This window comes from Schistocerca gregaria, chromosome 1 (genome assembly GCF_023897955.1).
Source record: "Schistocerca gregaria isolate iqSchGreg1 chromosome 1, iqSchGreg1.2, whole genome shotgun sequence".
Taxonomy (NCBI): Eukaryota; Metazoa; Arthropoda; class Insecta; order Orthoptera; family Acrididae; genus Schistocerca; species Schistocerca gregaria.
The window spans coordinates 422721785-422742910 of record NC_064920.1 but is presented as its reverse complement, the minus strand read 5'-3'; the positions used below and the strand labels follow the sequence as shown (position 1 = coordinate 422742910).

The 21126-nt window shown below is 41.0% G+C and overlaps 1 protein-coding gene across 9 annotated transcripts in view; it reads left to right on the top strand.

Moving 5' to 3' along the window:
- Positions 1-21126, top strand: part of LOC126350584 (uncharacterized) — a 364168-nt gene that overhangs the window by 46108 nt on the left and 296934 nt on the right. The window contains exons 1-2 of one of the 9 annotated variants that reach the window (XM_050002543.1): positions 8370-8696; positions 13589-13796. The exons of 5 other annotated variants lie outside the window; for them this stretch is intronic. In XM_050002543.1, the coding sequence (XP_049858500.1) occupies positions 8432-8696; positions 13589-13767 (444 nt within the window). In that variant the 5' untranslated portion in view covers positions 8370-8431 and the 3' untranslated portion in view covers positions 13768-13796. 3 more of the 9 variants (XM_050002544.1, XM_050002542.1, XM_050002531.1) reach the window with 3 other exon arrangements.

Here is a 21126-nt window from a genome sequence, read left to right as displayed (position 1 = left end):
CAAGTAAATTTAGCAGGATAATTCTGTACCATCAAGGAAGTAACTCATCGGTCACAGAGCTGCGATACATATACTGCGTAGTTGCAATGTTTGTTATACTACCAGGAGGGATACCAGCTGATGTGTACTGTGAGTGACCTTGGAAGTGACTATAGCTTCGTCTCAAAGTTGTGGGTGGCAAGACTCGGAATATCCCCATTATCTGTCAGTGAGTCTTATTCGCATTTCTCTAACTGGGTTTAGGGGCTCGGGTGTAATTACTTGGAAACATCGACCTACTAAGTGCAAACGAAACGTAATAAATTAATAACTACGAAATTATTTATGTTTTATTGTCGTAATCGGACCGAAACCATGAAAGCATGTTCACCAGACGCGATTCAGAATTTGGAGCTTCTCCAGTGATTGAGTTGGCAACGTATCTTTCCCATACAATACTTTTATTCAGGTCCTGGCATTGACAATCCCGCCAGACGACAGGCATGACCTGGCTTCTTGTTGTCCGTTTTTCTGAAGGATATTCTGCCGTTGGATATTCTGCCTTTGCTAGAAACGTGAAGATTTAAGTTTAATTCGAATATCCCATACGGCGAAAATCTGATGTTTCTATTCTTCCAGCTCTAACATTCAAAAAATTTTCAAATGTGTGTGAAATCTGATGGGACCTAGCTGTTAAGGTCATCAGTCCCTAAGCTTACACACTACTTAATCTAAATTATCCTAAGGACAAAAACACCCACCCATGCCTGAGGGAGGACTCGAACCTCCACGGGGATCAGCCGCACAGTCCATGACTGCAGCGTCCCTGACCGTTGGGCTAATCCCGCGCGGCTCTAACATTCAAAAGATAGTTACAATAAGCGGCAGAAAAGCTCTTGTGAACCAACAATTAACAAAGCAGTCGTAATTAATGGAATCTGGCGAACTCCGTCTGTCATCTGGTAATTATGAAAAACTACTTTTTTCATCTGCACAGCACCATAGTATGAACTTAAGGGTTTCATAGAATTCCTACAATTTCGTTGTGATCAGTTTCAATGACAGTAGTGGAGGAGCAAACATACTTTCCAGCGGGATTGAATCATTGGCCACAGTTGCAGTAGTATATCCAAAAGTGGTTCATATGGCTCTAAGCATTTTGGGACTTGACATCTGAGGTCATCAGTCCCATCAACTAAAACCTAACTAACCTAAGGACATCACAGACAACCATGCCGGAGGCAGGATTCGAACCTGCGACCGTAGCAGCAGTGCGGTTCTGAACTGAAACGCCTAGAACCGTTCGGCCACAGCGGCCGGCAGTAGTACATCCAGTGAAGTATCAAGAATTCACTCACTGCTTTAAAATAGGCTGAGGCAGAAAGAAGCAGGTTAATCAATTAAATGTCGAAGAAAGGATGGCCAGGCTGTCGCAGGGCGTTAAAATTACAGTTAAGACGGCAGATGAAAATTTGTGCCTGACCAGATTCGAACCCGGGTTTGTGGTGTCTTTTCTTTCGGACATGCATAAAAAAATCCATATAAATGTGACCAATTTTTATTGAGTACAGAGATACAGCTGTATGTACGTAATCCTAAAAAACTCAATGCAATGGCAAATGAGGACGTTCACAGTTTATTTTGAAAAATTCCTCCACCATCTCAATGCCCTTTCGAGTTTCCTTTATAACACCAGGCCGCGCGATGTGGCCGCGTGGTTTGAGGCGCCGTGTCACAGATTGCGCGGATCCTCCCGCCGGAGGTTCGAGTCCTCCCGCGGGCGTGGGTGTATGTGTTGTCCTTAGCATAAGTTAGTTTAAGTAGTGTGTAAGTCTAGGGACCGATGACCTCAGCAGTTTGGTCGCTTAGGATTTTACACAGTTGAGTTCAGTTACTATGCTAACTCCAATAATGCTGAGAGATCATTTTCAAAGATGTGTAGACAACAGAGTCCTGTGAGGTCCAACAAGCGAAACGAAAATGTATTGAAACCAGCTGAATGTACTCAATAAAAATTGGACATATGTTATGAGGCATTTTTTCTGGAATTTCCTGAAACATCCCGTATAATTATTCAGGTCTCGATGTACCATCGAAAGTTTTTAGTACTAGACGCACGTCATCGTTCAAACCCTGGCGGGAATACAGTGTGGCTGCGAACGAGTAGAATAAAGGTCGGCAGGGTACCGCGTGTGTGGTATGCAGCAAAGATGTGGCGTGGCGTCTTTAAAGCATGATCAAAACGTCTTCGGTTCTGGGTTCGATCCCTGCCACTGCCTAAAATTTGATAAATAATCAGCATTGGCGGCAGAAAACTTCCGGCATAAGATGTCGGCCTTGTCAAAGAGGGCGGAGGAGCGGATAGAGGTTGAGGGCACCCTCTTGTCCTATGGGTGGGAAATTGCCCCTAAAGGCGGAAGAATCAGCAATGGTCAACGACATGAGGATGCAGAAGGCAATGGAAACCACTGTATTAAAGACACGTAACGTGTATCCACAGGACATGTGGCCTGTAGTTGAAGAAGGGTCATGATGATCTCTCCATTGGCAAAAGATTCCGGAATAGTCCCCCATTCTGATCTCTGGGAGGGGACTGCCTAGCGGGAGGTTACCATGAGAAAAAGATTGAATAATCAACGAAAGGATAACGTTCTACGAGTCGGGGCGTGGAATGTCAGAAGCTTGAACGTGGTAGGGAAACAAGAAAATCTTAAAAGGGAAATGCAAAGGCTCAATCTAGATATAGTGGGGGTCAGTGAAGTGAAGTGGAAGGAAGAATAGGAAGGTAGGGCAGAGGGTGTGTTACTGTGAGCAGTTCAGTGACTGGGTTGTTCTAATCAGAATCGCCAGCAGACCCACACCGACAACCATAGTTCAGGTATACAAGTGGACGTTGCAAGCTGAAGATGAACAGATAGCTAAAGTGTATGAGAATAGTGAAAGGGTAATGCAGTATGTAAAGGGGGACGAAAATCTAATAGTCATGGGCGACTGGAATGCAGTTGTAGGGGAAGGAGTAGAAGAAAAGGTTATAGGAGAATATGGGCTTGGGACAAGGAATGAAAGAGGAGAAAGACTAATTGAGTTCTGTAACAAGTTTCAGCTGGTTATAGCGAATACCCTGTTCAAGAATCACAAGAAGAGGAGGTATACTTGGAAAAGGCCGGGAGATACGGGAAGATTTCAATTAGATTACATCATCGTCAGACAGAGATTCTGAAATCAGATATTTGATTGTAAGGCGTACCCAGGAGCAGATATACACTCAGATCACAATATAGTAGTGATTAAGAGTAGGCTGAAGTTCAAGACATTAGTCATGAAGAATCAATACGCAAAGAAGTGGGATACGGAGTTTGTAAGAAATGGCGAGATACGTTTGAAGTTCTCTAACTCTATAGATACAGCAATAAGGAATAGCGCAGTAGGCAGTACAGTTGAAGAGGAATGGACATCTCTAAAAAGGGCCATCACAGGATTTGGGAATGAAAACATAGGTACAAAGAAGGTAGCTGCGAAGAAACCATGGGTAACAGAGGAAATATTTCAGTTGATTGATGAAAGGAGGAAGTACAAACATGTTCCGGGAAAATCAGGAATACAGAAATACAAGTTTTTGAGGAATGAAATAAATAAGAAGTGCATGGAAGCTAAGACGAAATGGATGCAGGAAAAATGTGAAGACATCGAAAACGATATGATTGTCGGAAGGACAGACTCGACTCAGCATATAGGAAAGCCTAAACAACCTTTGGTGACATTAAAAGCAACGGTGGTAACATTAAGAGTGCAACGGGAATTCCACTGTTAAATGCAGAGGAGAGAGCAGATAGGTGGAAAGAATACATTGAAAGTCTCTGTGAGGGTGAAGATTTGTCTGATGTGATAGAAGAAGAAACAGGAGTCGATTTAGAAGAGATAGGGGATCCAGTATTAGAATCGGAATTTAAAAGAGCTTTGGAGGACTTACGGTCAAATAAGGCATTAGGGATGGATAGCATTCCATCAGAATTTCTAAAATCATTAGGGGAAGTGGCAACAAAACGACTATTCACGTTGGTGTGTAGAATATATGAGTCTGGCGATATACCATCTGACTTTCGGAAAAGCATCATCCACACAATTCCGAAGATGGCAAGAGCTGACAAGTGCGAGAATTATCACACAATCCGCTTAACAGCTCATGTATCGAAGCTGCTTACAAGAATAATATGAAACGTCCCCTTTGAACAATTATACAAGACTGTGCTTAAACTGGCACACAATATTTTTAGCGCAACGCAATCTGACTTCCAAAAATCCCTACGAAAGAATGGCCCTGACTAACATTAACATATACGTTTCACAAATCACTTACCTCACAAAAATCTTCGTTACTCAAGCTACTGCAATACAGCGAGCACCACTACTGCCAACTAAATAAAAGATTCAAACTACAGAAGTCACTAACTACTGAGGCACAGTTAGCTAATGAAAGGTTTTAATAGAGAACAAACAATGTATTTACCTTAATAGTCATAATATATATATATATATATATATATATATATATATATATATATATATATATATATAATTTGTAAGAATTGGTGTCATGAACTGATATATATTCTTACAAATTTCAAAACTCCTCCATCTCTCTCCCCACGTCCACCACTGCTGGCGGCTCACCTCCAACTGCGCAACGCTACGCGCTGTTAGCATCCAGCTGCCGCTGCCGAACACTACAATGGCGATTATTACAACAATGCCAACCAGCCACAGACTGCACACGGCAGAGCCAGTGATTTTCATACAGAGCGCTACGTGGCGGCGGCGTTACCAATTAAAAAAAACCTAAACATCCTACTTACAAATATACAGGAGAATGGAAAAGAAAATTGAGAATGCGCTAGGTGACGATCACTTTGGCTTTAGGAAAAGTAAAGGCACGAGTGGGGCAATTCTGACGTTACGGCTAATAATGGAAGCAAGGCTAAAGTAAAATCAAGACACGTTCATAGGATTTGTCGACCTGGAAAAAGCGTTCGACAATATAAAATGGTGCAAGCTGTTCGAGATACTAAAAAATGTAGGGGTAAGGTATAGGGAGAGACGGGTCGTATACAGTATGTACAACAACCAAGAGGGAAGAATAAGGGTGGACGATCAAGAACGAAGTGCTCGTATTAAGAAGGGTGTAAGACAAGGCTGTAGCCTTTCACCCCTACTCTTCAATCTGTACATCGAAGCAGCAATGATGGAAATAAAAGAAAGATTCAGGAGTGGAATTAAAATACAAGGTGAAAGGATAACAGTGATACGATTCGCTGATAACATTGCTATCGTGAGTGAAAGTGAAGAATGATTAAATGATCTGCTGAACGGAATGAACAGTCTAATGAGTACACAGTATGGTTTGAGAGTAAATCGGAGAAAGACGAAGGTAATGAGAAGTAGTAGAAATGACATCAGCGAGAAACTTAACATCAGGATTGATGGTCACGATGTCAATGAAGTTAAGGAATTCTTCCACCTAGGCAGTAAAATAACCAATGACGGACGGAGCAAGGAATACATCAAAAGCAGACTCGCTGTGACAAAAAAGGCATTTCTGGCCAAGAGAAGTCTACTAATATCAAATACCGGCCTTAATTTGAGGAAGAAATTTCTGAGGATATACGTCTGGAGTACAGCATTGTATGGTAGTGAAACATGGACTGTGGGAAAACCGGAACAGAAGAGGAACAAAGCATTTGAGACGTGGTGCTACAGACGAATGTTGAAAATTAGGTGGACTGATAAGGTAAGGAATGAGGAGGTTCTACGCAGAATCGGAGAGGAAAGGAATATGTGGAAAACACTTATAAGGAGAAGGGACAGGATGATAGGACATCTGCTAAGACATGAGGGAATGACTTCGATGGTACTAGAAGGAACTGTAGAAGGCAAAAACTGTAGGAAAACAGAGATTGGAATACGTCAAGATGAAGAGGTTAGTACAGGAAAGGAATTCGTGGCGGGCCGCATCAAACCAGTCAGTAGAAGATGACAAAAAAAAAAAGTAGGGTGTGTAGATAGGTGCTGCATTTAGGTTGGCCGCCGTGTCCCCGTAGTGAAATGGTCAGCGCAACCGCCTAGTAAGCAGGTTTCCAAATTTGAACCCCGGTCGAGCACAAATATTCTTCTGCCCACGTCACTGTATTTCAAAGCCCTGCGACAGTATGGACGTTTGTTTTCGATATTTAAGATGAATTTGTTTTCTGTGCAATACGGGTGAGATGCGAACATTTATCACTCCATTGATATAACGAGACTTAAACGACATCCATTCCTTAGTCATTACTTTGTGATGACGCTAGCCCATTGCGCTAACCAATCTCTTATACATGTGAATCAGATTCTAGCACATATTTAGTCGAATAACGAACAGTCAGTGTACAAGTACTTATGGACAGTAGAAACAGGATTGCAGTGAGCTGATCGTTTAACCAAATGCGCCGGCCGCGGTGGTCTCGTGGGTCTACGCGCGCAGTCCGGAACCGTGCGACTGCTACGGTCACAGGTTCGAATCCTGCCTAGGGCATGGATGTGTGTGACGTCTTTAGGTTAGTTAGGTTTAAGTGGTTCTACGTTCTAGGGGACTGATGACCACAGCATTTGAGTCCCATAGTGCTCAGAGCCATTATTTTTTTTATTTAACCAAGTGCAACGTAGAGTACCTGTGTAGTGAGCCATTTCAGCTGCATAGCAGACGGCAATACTTGTCAAGCAATTCACTGCAAAATTAATATAATACTTGCACGATGATCTAAGTAGTCATAGTGTATCATTAGCAGCTCGAGACTGGAGTACTATTTTCGTTAAATCAGAATACTCATTATCTTTACTTAGATTACGTGCGCCGCCATTAACGTTATTGTAAGCAGTTTGACAGCGTAACACCATCGCACCCACTGACAACCTGTACCATTATCATCACACAGTTGTTACTCGCAGTGTTTACGAGTTGACGACGTTTGTTAAGAGTAGCGGAAAGCGCCTTATGTATGTTTCCATTTGCATCATGCCTAGAACAGAGAGAATCGTAAATATCAGTAAGAGGTTACCTAGCGAAGGGAAGAGTCTCCGTATTGTCTTGAGTTCTTGCAGTTTCATAGTAATGTAGTTCCAGATGGTTTCACACTAGCGGGTTCTTTTGGCTATCGGAATACTCACATGGGTATTATCAAAGTGTAATTGCTAGAACATTCAACTACCTTAATATGACCTCATTTTGGATTGGATATGACTCGGATTACTAGGATTACGTACTTACAGCTGTATCTCTGTACTCAATAAAAAGTGGACACATTTATATGGAATTTTTATGCAATTCGTCAATACTACCACCTGCGAAACTCTCTACTATTCTTCCTGAAACACCCTGTATGTGCGTATATGTGTGGTGTCTGTTCTTTCGGACATGTCCGAAAGAAAAGACATTACAAATCCGGGTTCGAAGCTGGTCAGGCACAAATTTTCATCTGCCACCGTAGCTGTAATTTTAACGCTCTGAGACAGCCTGGACATTCTTCCTTCTACATTTAATTGATTAACAAGGCAGTCTGCCTCGGATCGCAGTGTCCGAAAGAACAGACGCCGCACAGACACACACACACACACACACACACACACACACACACACACACATTCACACACACACCCACACTAACACACTTAGTACATAAGAAAGAAAATGAGACTTTCGGCCACAGTGTATGATATTAAAAGCGTCATTATGCCTTTGGCCAAAACTAGATCCCTTTTTGGGTCGGTAAAAGATGATTTGGGACTGAGGAAGACTGGGGTATACAAGATTCCCTGTCATTGCGGCAAGGCCTACATTGGACAGTCTATTCGTACAGTTCAAGATCGATGTGTGGAACATCAACGGCATACACGTCAGCTCCAGCCGGAAAAATCAGTCGTTGTCTTAATGAAGGGCACAATAGGTCCTTCAAAGAGACGCAAATTATTGCCTCGGCTTCCCGTTACTGGGATTGTGTATTGAAAGAATCAATCGAAATTCGTCTGTCCGATGATATTATTAATAGAGACAAAGGTTTTCCTTTAAGCAAGACGTGGAATCCTATTTTATCACAGATAAAACAAGCTGTAGCGTTTGACGTGGGTTTTTTGTTCACCTTATATAACAGACTAGATAATAATATCCCGTTGCATGAAAAGGCAAAAGAACAAGACCTTTTGAAGTAACAACTACGGTAAAATGGTAAGAGATAATTTGTGATGATTGTACTCTACTAGCATTCGTTTGAACTGCACATGTAAACATTTGCCTCCCAGTAGCGATAACGTATCCAGTTGACACCGCCCTGTTGCTATAAAAGACGTTGGGATTCCTTCACGGATTCACAGTACGGCAGTCTAGCTGGAAAGTGTAGACAGTCTTCCGTATCACACAGGCAAGGAGATGTCACGCCTCTTGCTGCTGGCGCTCGCAGGATCCTACCTGGTTGTGTTCTGCGTGCCGCACGCCACGGCTCAAGACGACACCAAGCCGATTGCACGAGACGATCTTGAAGACTACGACGCCGACCGTCTGACATATTCGTTACTTCGGGCAGGAGGTGCTGCAGAAGAGGAGGAGCCCAATATCAGCCCAATCTTCGCCCTTAAAACGCTCAGCAGCGACGGCTCATCGCCGGACGGATCCGAGGACACAAATACTGAACACGGTACAGTTTCCAATTTTTTATACTTAGTATTCATAAAATGTGATGTTCAAAAGGTCTCAAAACGTTAGGTCTAAATCAATTATATGGGAGAGTTCCCTTAACTGAGTGTCACGACAAGGAAAAGAAGACTTCAGTTTAAAGTGCCCTCGACGACGTGTTCATTGCAGACGTAGCACATGTTTGATTTGTGGAACGACAGGGTAGGAAATCGTTTGTGATCTTGAGAGAGGAACCATGAAGGGGATTTGAATGGCCATTCTTCCGAATGTGAGGCCTGCGTCTTACTGCTGCTCTACCACTCTCGGTTGAAATGTACAAACAAATAAATTAAGTAGAATCAATCGGGTATTATCAGTCACGGTGTATGTTGCTCGGAATGTCCTTAAGGATTGGGGCTTAAGATGTTAGGCAGTAGAATTTAACTTTTAAATGTACGTAAAAGTAGCCAAAAAATATGTATCTTTCACCTTGCAATTCTAAAACATTTCTCTGAAATTTTATATTTATCGTATAAGCTCGGCTGCTGGCTCGAATTATGCCGACACTAAATCAATTGCTAATTCAAAAATCATTCGGTAATTTAATGAAATTACTGCAAAAACAACGTTCAGTCTAGCAAAACTCGCTTATAACACAAGGAAAATGTGAATTTAGGCACCAATATGGTGGTCACATTTTTACGTGTACTATTTCACCTCATAGCGGTGACTCGCAACAGTAGATGTTTTTGTCTTGATGCATGAAACGTTGGCTCATTTTGTTAAACATTCCTGGTTTTCGTCGTAGAACAAGACACGTAATGTTCTATGAAGTAGGTCTTGAGCAGTTTCAACCGGAATTTCATACACCAACCATTACATGTAGCTCCAAAGAAAAAAAGAAGAGAAGATCTGAGAGTACGAGTTAGTTGATCACACTAGCCATCTTAAAGTCCCTCGCCTTCCACTAGTATGATTAATGGATCCGTTGTCTGGATTCCAAAGGATATACCATCGAAACAGACTGGTGCCATCTCACTGCACCTCAGTATAATCTTGCAGACGAAGGAGAGGCGCCGGCCGAGGTGGCCGAGCGGTTCTAGGCACTACAGTCTGGAACCGCGTGACCGCTACGGTCGCTGGTTCGAATCCTGCCTCTGCCATGGTTGTGTGTGATGTCCTTAGGTTAGTTAGGTTTAACTAGTTCTAAGTTATAGTGGACTGACGACCTCAGAAGTTAGGACCCATAGTGCTCAGAACCATCTGAACCATTTGAAAGAGAGACAGAATGTCTGATAACTATGGCAGCAAATCGTTTATGAAAACGTTTGGGAACAGCAAGTGTTAAACTTGTCTTCTTACATGAAAAGTACAAATTGTACGCAGTTCAGGATATAATACAGGCTTTATCTCCTACTGGGTTGGGAGTGACGTAGGAGCCGGACAGACAGAGAGGTAAACAGGAGATAGGGAGTTGGAGGAAGAGGTCCACAGAGAGAAGGGTCTTCAACTCTTTCACAGGTACTGAGTGAATTAGGCGTTAAGATTTATGATCCCTCCAATAATCAGTAGATTATTGAAAAAAGAACTAATATGCTATCAACTGCCACAATTGCAACTTCTTGTTACGCTAATGAAAAATACTGCTGAACATAACTGTAAGAAGAGACGCGAGATGTTCAATCCGACACATGAATGTTGTATACTTTATTGTGTGCCACCGAGCATTGTTACCTCACCGACTACTTGGTTAAAGTTTCCTACTTCACATAATGGTAGCAAATTATTATCTGTCTTTCATTTAGACGTTGCAGGAGAGTTAATTTCATTGTTTGAAGAGTTTGCTCCCTTACCACATAAGTGAAAAATCTCCAGACATGGATTCTTTTTCATGCCATTAAGCACACAGACCGATGTTAACGGTACAGCAATTTACAATGAACGCTCTATATATCAGTGATCAAACGCACCCGTAACTATGAATCAGCGTTTTTTTTAAATAGAGCCTAAGTCAAAAAAATCAACTTACCATAAAATTTTAAAAAACCTGTTACAGAAGAAAAATATCAGCAATAAGAAAATTGAATAGGTGCCCTTTTTATTGCTGTATACGTTATTTCATGAATACAGAAACATAAAACGCTATGGTCTTTCAAAATGAGAAAATATTGGCCTTTTAAAAAGGTTGATCTCATAGGAAGAAGGCAATGAAAGAAGTGTTGATATCAGGCAACATTAGTGAGTTAAATGTCACAGACACAATTCTAAGCTGCAGAGTATACCTTGTAACATGCAACTGAAAATCACATTTTGTTTTAAATGGGCGTAAGTCACTGAAATGTACACTTTCAGACCTGAACATTTGGCGATACTGTTGTGAGTGCAAACAGTTGAAGAGATGGCTGCCGCGTGCCTCGTGTCTCCCGAGTTTGTGGTGTGTTTATTAAGAGCTAAATGTGTGGTGCTGAATTTATTTATATTATACTGAAGACGAGACGCGGAAAAGAGGGATACGACGAAATAAAAACTTTGGCTTTCGTTTCACCATCTTCTGCTGCTACGCCGGACTGGTCAACAAGTGACTGGATGGAAGCCTTAGACCTGTTTAGCGGTTTTGCATATAATTTTCTCTGGTTCTCGTCCAGATCTTTTTGCTAACTTACGACGGTGGTAGTTCTTGTATGCTTTGCGCGTAGATCTTTTCACAGACTCATGAATCTTTCCTCACCTAGGCCTGTCTTCGCTTGTGAATTCCCTTTTAAACCGAGAGTGCAACAGCCTTCGCATCCACTGCATTTTCGGAATTTCTGAACTATGACAACCTATGACTTTCTTTACCTAGAGAATATATCACCAGGTAATATATCTGTGATTCTATGGCTAGCGTGTGAAGGTAGAATATAAATCGTTGTAAGCGCTGTTACACATAAGCAGAGCTTATGAACAGAATATGTTTCAATCAGGCTGTTTTAAAGGCCGTAAGTCAGTGCTACTCAGGATGTTATCTGTTCATGAAATAGCACAGCACATTACATAAAGCAGCACAAAACATGCAAAACTTACAGTCACTGAAGTTCACACATCTGGAATTCTGGACTTTAAAGACTGGTGGACAAAGTATCATAAGAAGACGAGAGTTTCTGAAGAAACGAGGAACAAGCCAAATTTTTACAGATAAAACTTTGCAGTCAGCAGTTTCATCCACTTTGCATATGCGAGTGCCAGAGTTGCTTTCGTCAACGGTTTGATGTGTATCAAAGGGTTAGTGAGTCACACATTCTGCGTGGCACATCTGCGAAAACCTGTTGCTCCACCAAAACACCCTACTTACCATCAGGACACGTACCAACTGAAATACAAAAAAATCAAGACTTAGAAAATACGCAGCAGTACATTCCAAATGATTATAAGCAATTATACGACGAACTTTTGAGCTGGACCAGTGACAGTAGTATATCATATGACGACGCCTGAGGAACAATACGTCACAAGTGAAAAGACTTGAATTATGGCCCCTTACTTGCATTTATCGCGAATCTCTCCATCACCGCAAAGTCGCAAACGACTGAAAAAAAAGCGCAGGTGACACCTATATAAAAGAAGGGTAAAAGAACGGAAACGCAAAATTACGGACTAATACTCTCGATTGGTGCATAATGTTTGAACATAAGCTGAGTTTGAACATAATAAATTTCCTAGAGATCGAAAAGCTTATGTCCAAGAATCAGCACAGTTTTAGAAAGCATTGATCGAGCGAGAATCAGCTTGATCTCTCCTCACATGATAAACTGCGAACTAAGGATAAAGAGCAACACGTTGATTCCAAATTTCTATATTTCCGAATATACGAAGGCACGAGCGTATGGAATAAGTGAGTGGCTCGAAGGCTTCTGAATTAATAAATCCAGTAGGTTGTTTTCGACTGCGAGTGTTCATCAGAGACAATGGAATCATCAGGAGCGCCACAGTAGTGTGATAGGACCGCTGTTATTTTTAATATACATAAATGACCTAGCTGACAGGATGGACAGCAATGTTGATGGTGCTGTGGCGTACAGGAAGGTGTCGAAGTTGAGTGACTGTAGGAGGATACAAGATGACTTAGCCATTTGGTGTGATGAATGAGAGCTAGATGTAAACGCATAAAAATGTAAGTTAATGCGGATGCGTAGGAAAAGCAAATTTGTAATGTTCGGATACAGCTTAAGTAGTGCCCTGCATGACACAGTAGCGCTTTTAAATTTCTGAGCGTAACTTTGAAAAGCAATATGAAATGGAACCAGCATGTTGAAAACTTTGATAGGGAAGGTAAATGGTCGACTTTGGTTTATTGAGAGAAGGGAAAACGAGTACGTTTTACTGGCATAACACTGAGAAGATGCAACAGACCTACTAAAAGACTGCCTGAACCACGCCTATCTGTCTCCTTCTGGACTATTTCGGAGTGTTTTGAGATCTTACAACACACGATTGATGAAGGGCAGCGAAAAAGAGCAGTATTCACAAAGTGGAAGAGACTGTACGACTCTTGCAAGCGAGGTGGGATGACAGTCATTAAGGAAATTTATTTTTGATTGTGGCGAGATATTTTCACGAAATTTGATTACAAACTTTCTCGCCCGAAAGCCAAAATATGCTGCTAACTCCCACCTACATAGGAAAAACGACTATTGTGATAAAATAAGAGAAATAAAAAGTGAAGCGGAGTGATGTAAGTGATAGGTCTTCCAGTCTGCTATTCTAGAGTGGAATGATAGAGAGCTAATCTATAAGTTTTCGTATGTACTACAAAACACTCAAGTGTCAATTGCAGAGTAATCAGTAGGTTCCTTATTTTTGGTAAGTAATAGGTCTTGAGCTTGATTGGCTGTCAATTTTGAGCTGTAATTACTGAACGTCGTTTGTTCCTTTTAGCGTCACAGAAAGGAGCAGCTGCACATGCCGACCTCGCCAGGACAGCAGCTCATGCCGAAGCCAGGACAGCAGGCAAAGCCAGAACAGCACAGAAATTGAGGACTGCCGCCAAAGCCAGGACAGCAGCCAAGAAGGCTGGCAGAGCAGCGGCGAAGGCTACTGGGACACATAACGAGTGACTGCTGTCCCATCTGCGAACAGTCAGTGGATGCAGGTCATCACTCCGATGATTCTAACGTCTTATGTATCACGATTGTAAAAAATGAATAAAAATGATTGCAGCATTTAAAAAATGTAGATTTTTTTTGTTTTCTCCAGAGAAATAGCAGTACTTCACTTCCTCATTGAATGCTGACATACGAAGGTCGTTGAATAAGAAAAGCAACACAACTTTTTCTCGGCCGGTTTCAGTTGACAAAATGCGGAATGTTCCATCTTTAGACCCAATAGTTTCATGACATTCTGACAGGTAGCGGAGCTATACGTAGCTTTCACAACTGTGCCTGTAACGGAGGTGCATTCCAAGTAGAGAGCTGTCATTGAGTTTTGGCGGAATGCCATAGAATCTCAGATATTCATAAGTGCTTCGAGAATGTCTACGGATTCCCGGAAGTGGATAAAAGTTCGGGGAGTCGTTGGCCGAAGCGTCTGTCGTCATAGCAACATGGTCCCGCAATTAATCGTTGCTTTAAGGTTGCTACTTCACATTACTAGTACGCTTTGTCACACGTAGAATCTGTTAACATGAAACAATGTTTTGAAATTAACTATCCAGGCAAGAACCTAGGGAACTTATTTTGACAGTAATTACGAATGCGTTGTTATAGTGAACAGACGACACAGTGTTATTGTGTGTACTGTCTTGCTTGTCAGTAGCATGATTATGTAATGACTATAAGGCTTACATACTTAGAACATATACTGCTAATGAGGCTTTAATGCAACATTTTGGTTTACTTGAAAAAAAAATTCTTTATTTAATGTACTTTTTGAGATATTACAGATGACTTAGTATTTTGTTTGCTTGACAGCTACGCGATTATATCATGACGCAATTAATGAGCGACATAATTTATATTATTGCTTTTGGACTGTATCTCTTATATCAGTACAGTTTTTCTACATTCTTCGCTGGCTGTGGTGGGCGAGCGGTTCTAGGCGCTTCAGTCCGGAACCGCGCCATTGCTACGGTCGCAGGTTCGAATCCTGGCTCGGGCATGGATGTGTGTGATGTCCTTAGGTTAGTTAGGTTTATGTAATTCTATGTCTAGGGGACTGATGATATCAGATGTAGAGTCCCATAGTGCTCAGCGCCATTTGAACCATTTTTTTCTACATTCTTCTGGAAAGTAAAATATGTTTTAGTAGTAACTTTTGTGGTACAGCTACAATGAGACAGCCTTTTCTGTAGCACAACAATGTGTTAAGGTACACTGCTTTCTTGGTCACATGAATGTACGTAATAACTACGATATCTATATGCATAGCATTTTCACTCTTGGTTATGACAAGTAAGTACATTGAATTTTGCAGAACTTTGCTTACAGCGGACGATAACTACGACACTTGGCACATTTTTACCGTTAAGTACTGACAAAAATTATCTTACAGCTAGACACACAGATTAGCGCCACAGGTCACGCATTTGAGTGATTAAATTCTGTACTTAAATCTTTTTTTTAAAGATTTTCGAATTACAAAGATACAAAGAAGGTTTTCGGTGAGACATTTCATTCTGTTGCTGTAATCTGTAACACCTGAGAGCATAATTACATTAATCCTCAGGGCTACACGCTTACATTGTGTACAAAGCGTGTGGCAAGCGCTAGCAACTCTGGCTAATATGGTATTTGCTGATACAATTTTACACATCAGTACCATATTTCTCTGACACAGAATTACACAGATATCTCATTAATTAACATAGAGACAAACTTTCTTTAAACTAAATCAGTAACACAGTTTATGGAGTTACACAGTTAGATAAATTCACAGTTACGAAATTGTATTTCGTCTGTACTTTGTGAATTGTTCATATTGTTTTGGTACCATTGTAATACTATGAGAGCTTTGAATGATGTATTTGGTATGGGATCATGATTTTTGAAGTACATTTGCGGCAGATGTCTTAATTGAAACGAGCAGAGAGCATTTTTTTAAAAGGGATTGAGATTATTGAAGAAAGCTATGACGTTTTCGAGATATGACTGAGGAGCTATGATATTATTATTGTGATGACGATGTGTATTGTGACGTCGAGATATGGTTGTGATCATTATGAAGGGTGAGTGTGTGTGTCTGAATGTGAGTACCAGTATGCTAACAGCAAGGTGACCTTGACGTAATGCACTCATACTTGAAAACATATGATTACAGTTTGGAGCTGGTAATTTCTCATATGTACTAAAATGCCTAATGAAATGATCAGAAATATTTTATGTCTACACACGTGATTGTGACTGCTGTCTTTCTGGTTGAGAGATTTTTTTACTGCCTTAGGAGATGCCATACGTCTAGTGAATGACTTTCATGCTTTGTTTAATGTATATACTTGCCTCGTTTTTTTAATATCTAGTTTCTAGCTGCACTGCAGCATTTGTTAAAATAAAATTTAATAGAGGTACCAATAGAAATGTTTTCTGTCTACAGACCCAGTAAATAATTTTATGATTTACTTTCCTTACAAAAGGGAGCACAAATAGACATTTCCCCTCACAGGAATTGCAAACATAACTTGGTAACTTGTTTGGTAGAGTAAGTTATTGTGATGCATCACTCTAGTATTAAGATGTGACATAGGTATTAGACATGGCTATCTATTCTGTAATACTTTTTCTGCTTGAGCTTTGTTATATTTATGTAAGAGTTATTGCATTTGGTGCTGCTGTTTGCCACGCATAGTCCTACTGAATTTTACGTTGTATTAAGCCTGTTACACTACTGATTTATTTTTCTTGTTGCTGCACATTGCCTTCTATTAGTTGTAATGTTGCATCTGCTTTGGTAAAAAAAAAATGATTCAAATGGCTCTGAGCACTATGTGACTTAACATCTGAGGTCATTAGGTCCCTAGAACTTAGAATTACTTAAACCTAACTTATCTAAGGGCATCACACATATCCCTGCCCGAGGCAGGATTCGAACCTGCAACCGTAGCGGTCGCGCGGCTCCAGACTATAGCGGCTAGGACCGCTCGCCCACTTCGGCGGGCTTTCCTAATTTAGATAAATTGCTGCTTACTTTTCCAATTTGCATTTTTTGTCATTGCTGTTTGTGTTAAGGGTTTAGCCAAAAAAGGTAGTGTACAATGAAGAATTATTATTTTGAAAGAGTATATAAACGAAAAAAGTAGGGTTTAGGGACAACAGGTTTAGGTAGGATTTTCTTGGAAACAAATGATGAGGTAAGATAATGGAAAATAAATAATGAGGTAAGACATATGTGAACATATAAATACAGAAGGAATGCTTAGATAGTATATATATATATATATATATATATATATATATATATATATATATATATATTTTTTTTGCGGGAACGAATGTTGAAATAAGAGGAAAGATCTGTGGTATGAAGTTTTGGGTTGCAGTGCAGTACCATATGTCACACTGAAAACAAACCCTGTCCTTTCCTTTCGTGTTATTACGCTATGTGTATGTGTGCCCTTGTGTATTTGTGTTCTTCTTGTCTCTGTGTGATGTTTCATAGAATTTTTTTTCTCTTCTAAATCTAAGCTACATTCACTATGATGAGGAACACTGTAATCCTCACATATAATTTGCATTAATATTATGTTGTTTACTTTGTAAAGATGTTTAGACATTATTTATTCTGTTCTTCTTTCTTTTAATGCTCATGCGTGAAGTAAATGTTTCAAAAGCTTATTTAACTTTTTCTATATATTTACTTATGTCATTATTCCTGTAACACTGATGTATGTTTATTTATGTTCTTTTGTTAAGCCTGTGTTACTACAAATGTTGTGTGTTTTACTATGTTCTTTAATGATGTTTGCTGTATCTTTATAATTGTATTCTTATGCCATAAATTTGTAATTGTATAGACACCAGTTCTTCCAATTAATTATATGGTAAGATTACTGCACACGTTTATGTTGGTCATAGTATATGCACAATATGTGAGAAGTTAAAGAACAGAAGGGACTGTTAAAGCTCGCTTGTGTGTTGATAATTCAGCGAGGGAGTGGTTAACAGCAGTTTTGGTTCTGAGTACATTCCAAAAAGTATGTGAGTGCACAAGTGGTGGTTTATGTACTTGTTATATCATCCGCAAGCCTCTTCGATGGTGATTGTGCACCCGAACAGTGGCAACAGATGGCTGCTGGCCATCTCTTACAAGGACTACAGTTTGTCTGCACATTTGATGGCCAACCAATACCATAATCCCTACAAGAAATACTGTGGTCGTGCTCTGTGATGACCTACATACCAATACTCTTCAACACTTGACTAACCCTGCTGTGGGTTTGCTCTGTTGTGGCCCCTTAAAAAACAGAGTGCGATTACTACTGTGATGAATGATCATGACTGTGAGGACAATTGTTTGCTTTTGATCAACAGCGTATTAATAAGTGTGCGCATTTGATATATTATTAGCGTAAATATAAAAAAATTACCACATGTGTACTGACCACTGCCCAAAACGATTTGTAAAATGTTTTGTGGGGAGCATGGGGACCATGTAATTAGGCTGTTTAGGTTTTTGTGTTGGTAACGCCACGTAGCGCTCTGTATGAAAATCACTGACTGTGCTGTGTGCAGTCTGTGGCAGGTTGGTACTGTTGGAACATTCGCTATTGTAGTGTTGGGCAGTTGGATGTGAGGCGCCAGCAGTGGTGGATGTGGATAGAGAGAGGCCAGAGTTTTGAGAGGTTACTATAAGCGGACGATCTGGACGTGTGTCCGCCAGAAAAAGGAAATCTGTAAAGACTCGATGTCATGAACATATATATATAATGACTTTCGAACACTATTAAAGTAAATACATTGTTTGTCCTCCATCAAAATCTTTCATTTTCTAACAATGCCTTCAGTAGTTAGAATCTTTTGTTTAGCTGGCAATACTGGCTCTCGCTGTATTGCAGTGTGTGTCAGTTTAGTGATGATCAGAACAAGTGAGGACTGCCTGAGTACATTCAGTTTTGGTCAGCTGTTTGACGATCAAATCACGTAGAAGTTTACCAGCACAATCATTTATAATGTTTCATATGGGACGTTACACTGTCTTATGAGAGTTCTCCACATTACGGAAAGTTTTGCGCGCCGTTTTACACTGATACCCGTACAGGATCCACAGGGTGCAGCAACTGAACGAAAATTAAAAATTTAAATTTATGGTAAGATCTTATGGGACCAAACTGCTGAGGTGAAGGTGATCGGTCCCTAAGCTTACACACTATTTAATCTAACTTAAACCTACTTACGCTAAGCACAACACACACATCCATGCCTGTCGGGTGTACCGTGACATGTGCACGTTATCGAGACCTCCTTGTGCAAATTGCAATTCTTGCTTTAGAAGAGTGGAGCTGTGTGAAACCGCTGTTCTCATGCAAGATGGGGCAACACCTTATGTCGTTGCACAGGGGAAGATCCGCTTAATGCAGCCTCCCACGAACGTGTTATCTCCAGAGTTTTTCCAGAGGCATGGCCATCGAGATCACCTGATCTGTAACATATGACTTTTACCCCTGGCGATATCTAAAAGAATACGTTTCCCAGGGAGACATTCGGTCTCTACCAGATCTGAAGGCTAGTATACAGGAACGCGTTGCTCAGAATCCATCGGAACTGCTGTGAGCAAATGTTGATTACGTCGTTTTACGGTTACAGCATCTTGTCGACGTCTCCAGTGCTTATATTGAACAACTGTGTAAATGGTGGTTTATAATAAATTTAAGGTTAAGCGTTTCTCACTTCTTTGATATTTTCTGCTAACGTCCTATTCCAAATCCATTAGGCATCTAAACATTTTTTACGTCTTCCTTGCATAGACACTGCCAGATTTGTACCTGTTGGCTAATATTGGAACTAATACTTTTCCAGCGTACATTGGTTCCGCCTTAATACATTAGAATATTTACCAAGTTTCGCTGCCATACGATAATTACTGTCTATAATTGATCTCGGCGAGTGGCTGCAATTTAATTGTAACGACCTGGTCTGTGTGGCCAACGACGCTTGCTGTGGGAAATGTCTGGCCATATCAAGCTCTACTGCCATATCAAGCACCCTGAACGTAAATAAATATATCATATTGCATATACACAAGAAAGAAATCCACTACTGTACAACTGCTCTATTGATGGCAGTTAACTGGAAATTTGGTGGTAACTTCATACGGGGCCAAACTGCTAAGGTCATCGGTCCCTAGGCTTTCACACTACTTAATCTAACTTTAACTTACGCTAAGGGCAACATACACACCCATGCCCGAGGGAATTTGCTGAAAGCAGTAACTACCGTAAAATATTTAGGAACAGCTATCCAGGGCGACCTTAGTTGGAACGGTCCTATAAAACAAATGTTAGGAAAAGCAGACGCCAGACTGAGATTCATACGAAGAATCTTAACTCATCCACAAAGGAGGTGGCTTACACGGCGCTTGTTCGATCGATTCTTGAGGAGTTTTCGCAAGTTTGGGATCCGTATCAGGCAGGACTGGTAGAAGAGAGAGAGAAGATTTCACGAAGAGCGACGTCAGAATACCGTTTGGTCAGCAAACTCCAGCGGAAAATGCTACAAGAGATGCGTTGTGCATCACGGAGAGATTTACCATCGAAATTTAGAGAGAGCTCTTTCTCAGATAACATAGCACATCCTCCCACATACTTACCACGAAATGACCACGACGATGAAATTCGAGGAATTGGAGCTACTGCTGAGGCTTATCGGCAATCAATCTTCCCGAGCGTCATTTGCTGGTGGAACAGGGAAGGGTGATTAATGATTGGTACCAGAAGTACCCTTCGCCACACACCGTCAGGTGGTTTTCGGAGTATGATGTGGATATAGACTGCAGGAATGCAATTTCCGGTCTTCCCACTGGCATGGCTGTATTTTTCACGCACTATGTGATCAAAAGTACCCGGAATCGCCGCAAACACATATGCTTTTCATATTAGGTGCATTGTGCTGCCACCTGCTTCCAGGCACTCGATATAAGCGACCTCAGTAGAAATTAGACGTCGTGAGAGAGCAGAATGGGGCGCTCCGCGGAACTCACGGACTTCGAACGTGGTCAGGTGATTGGGTGTCACTTGTGTCATACCTTTAAGGAGAGATTTCCACACTCCTAAACACTCCTAGGTCCACTGTTTCCGATGGATGTGGTAGTGAAGTGGAAACGTGAAGGGACAGTACAGCACAAAAGCGTACATGCCGACCTCGTGTGTTGACTGACATAGACCGCCGACAGTTGAAGAGGATCGTAATGTGTAATAGCCAGACATCTACCCAGACCATCACACAGGAATTCCAAACTGCATCGCGATCCAGTGCAATTACTATGTCAGG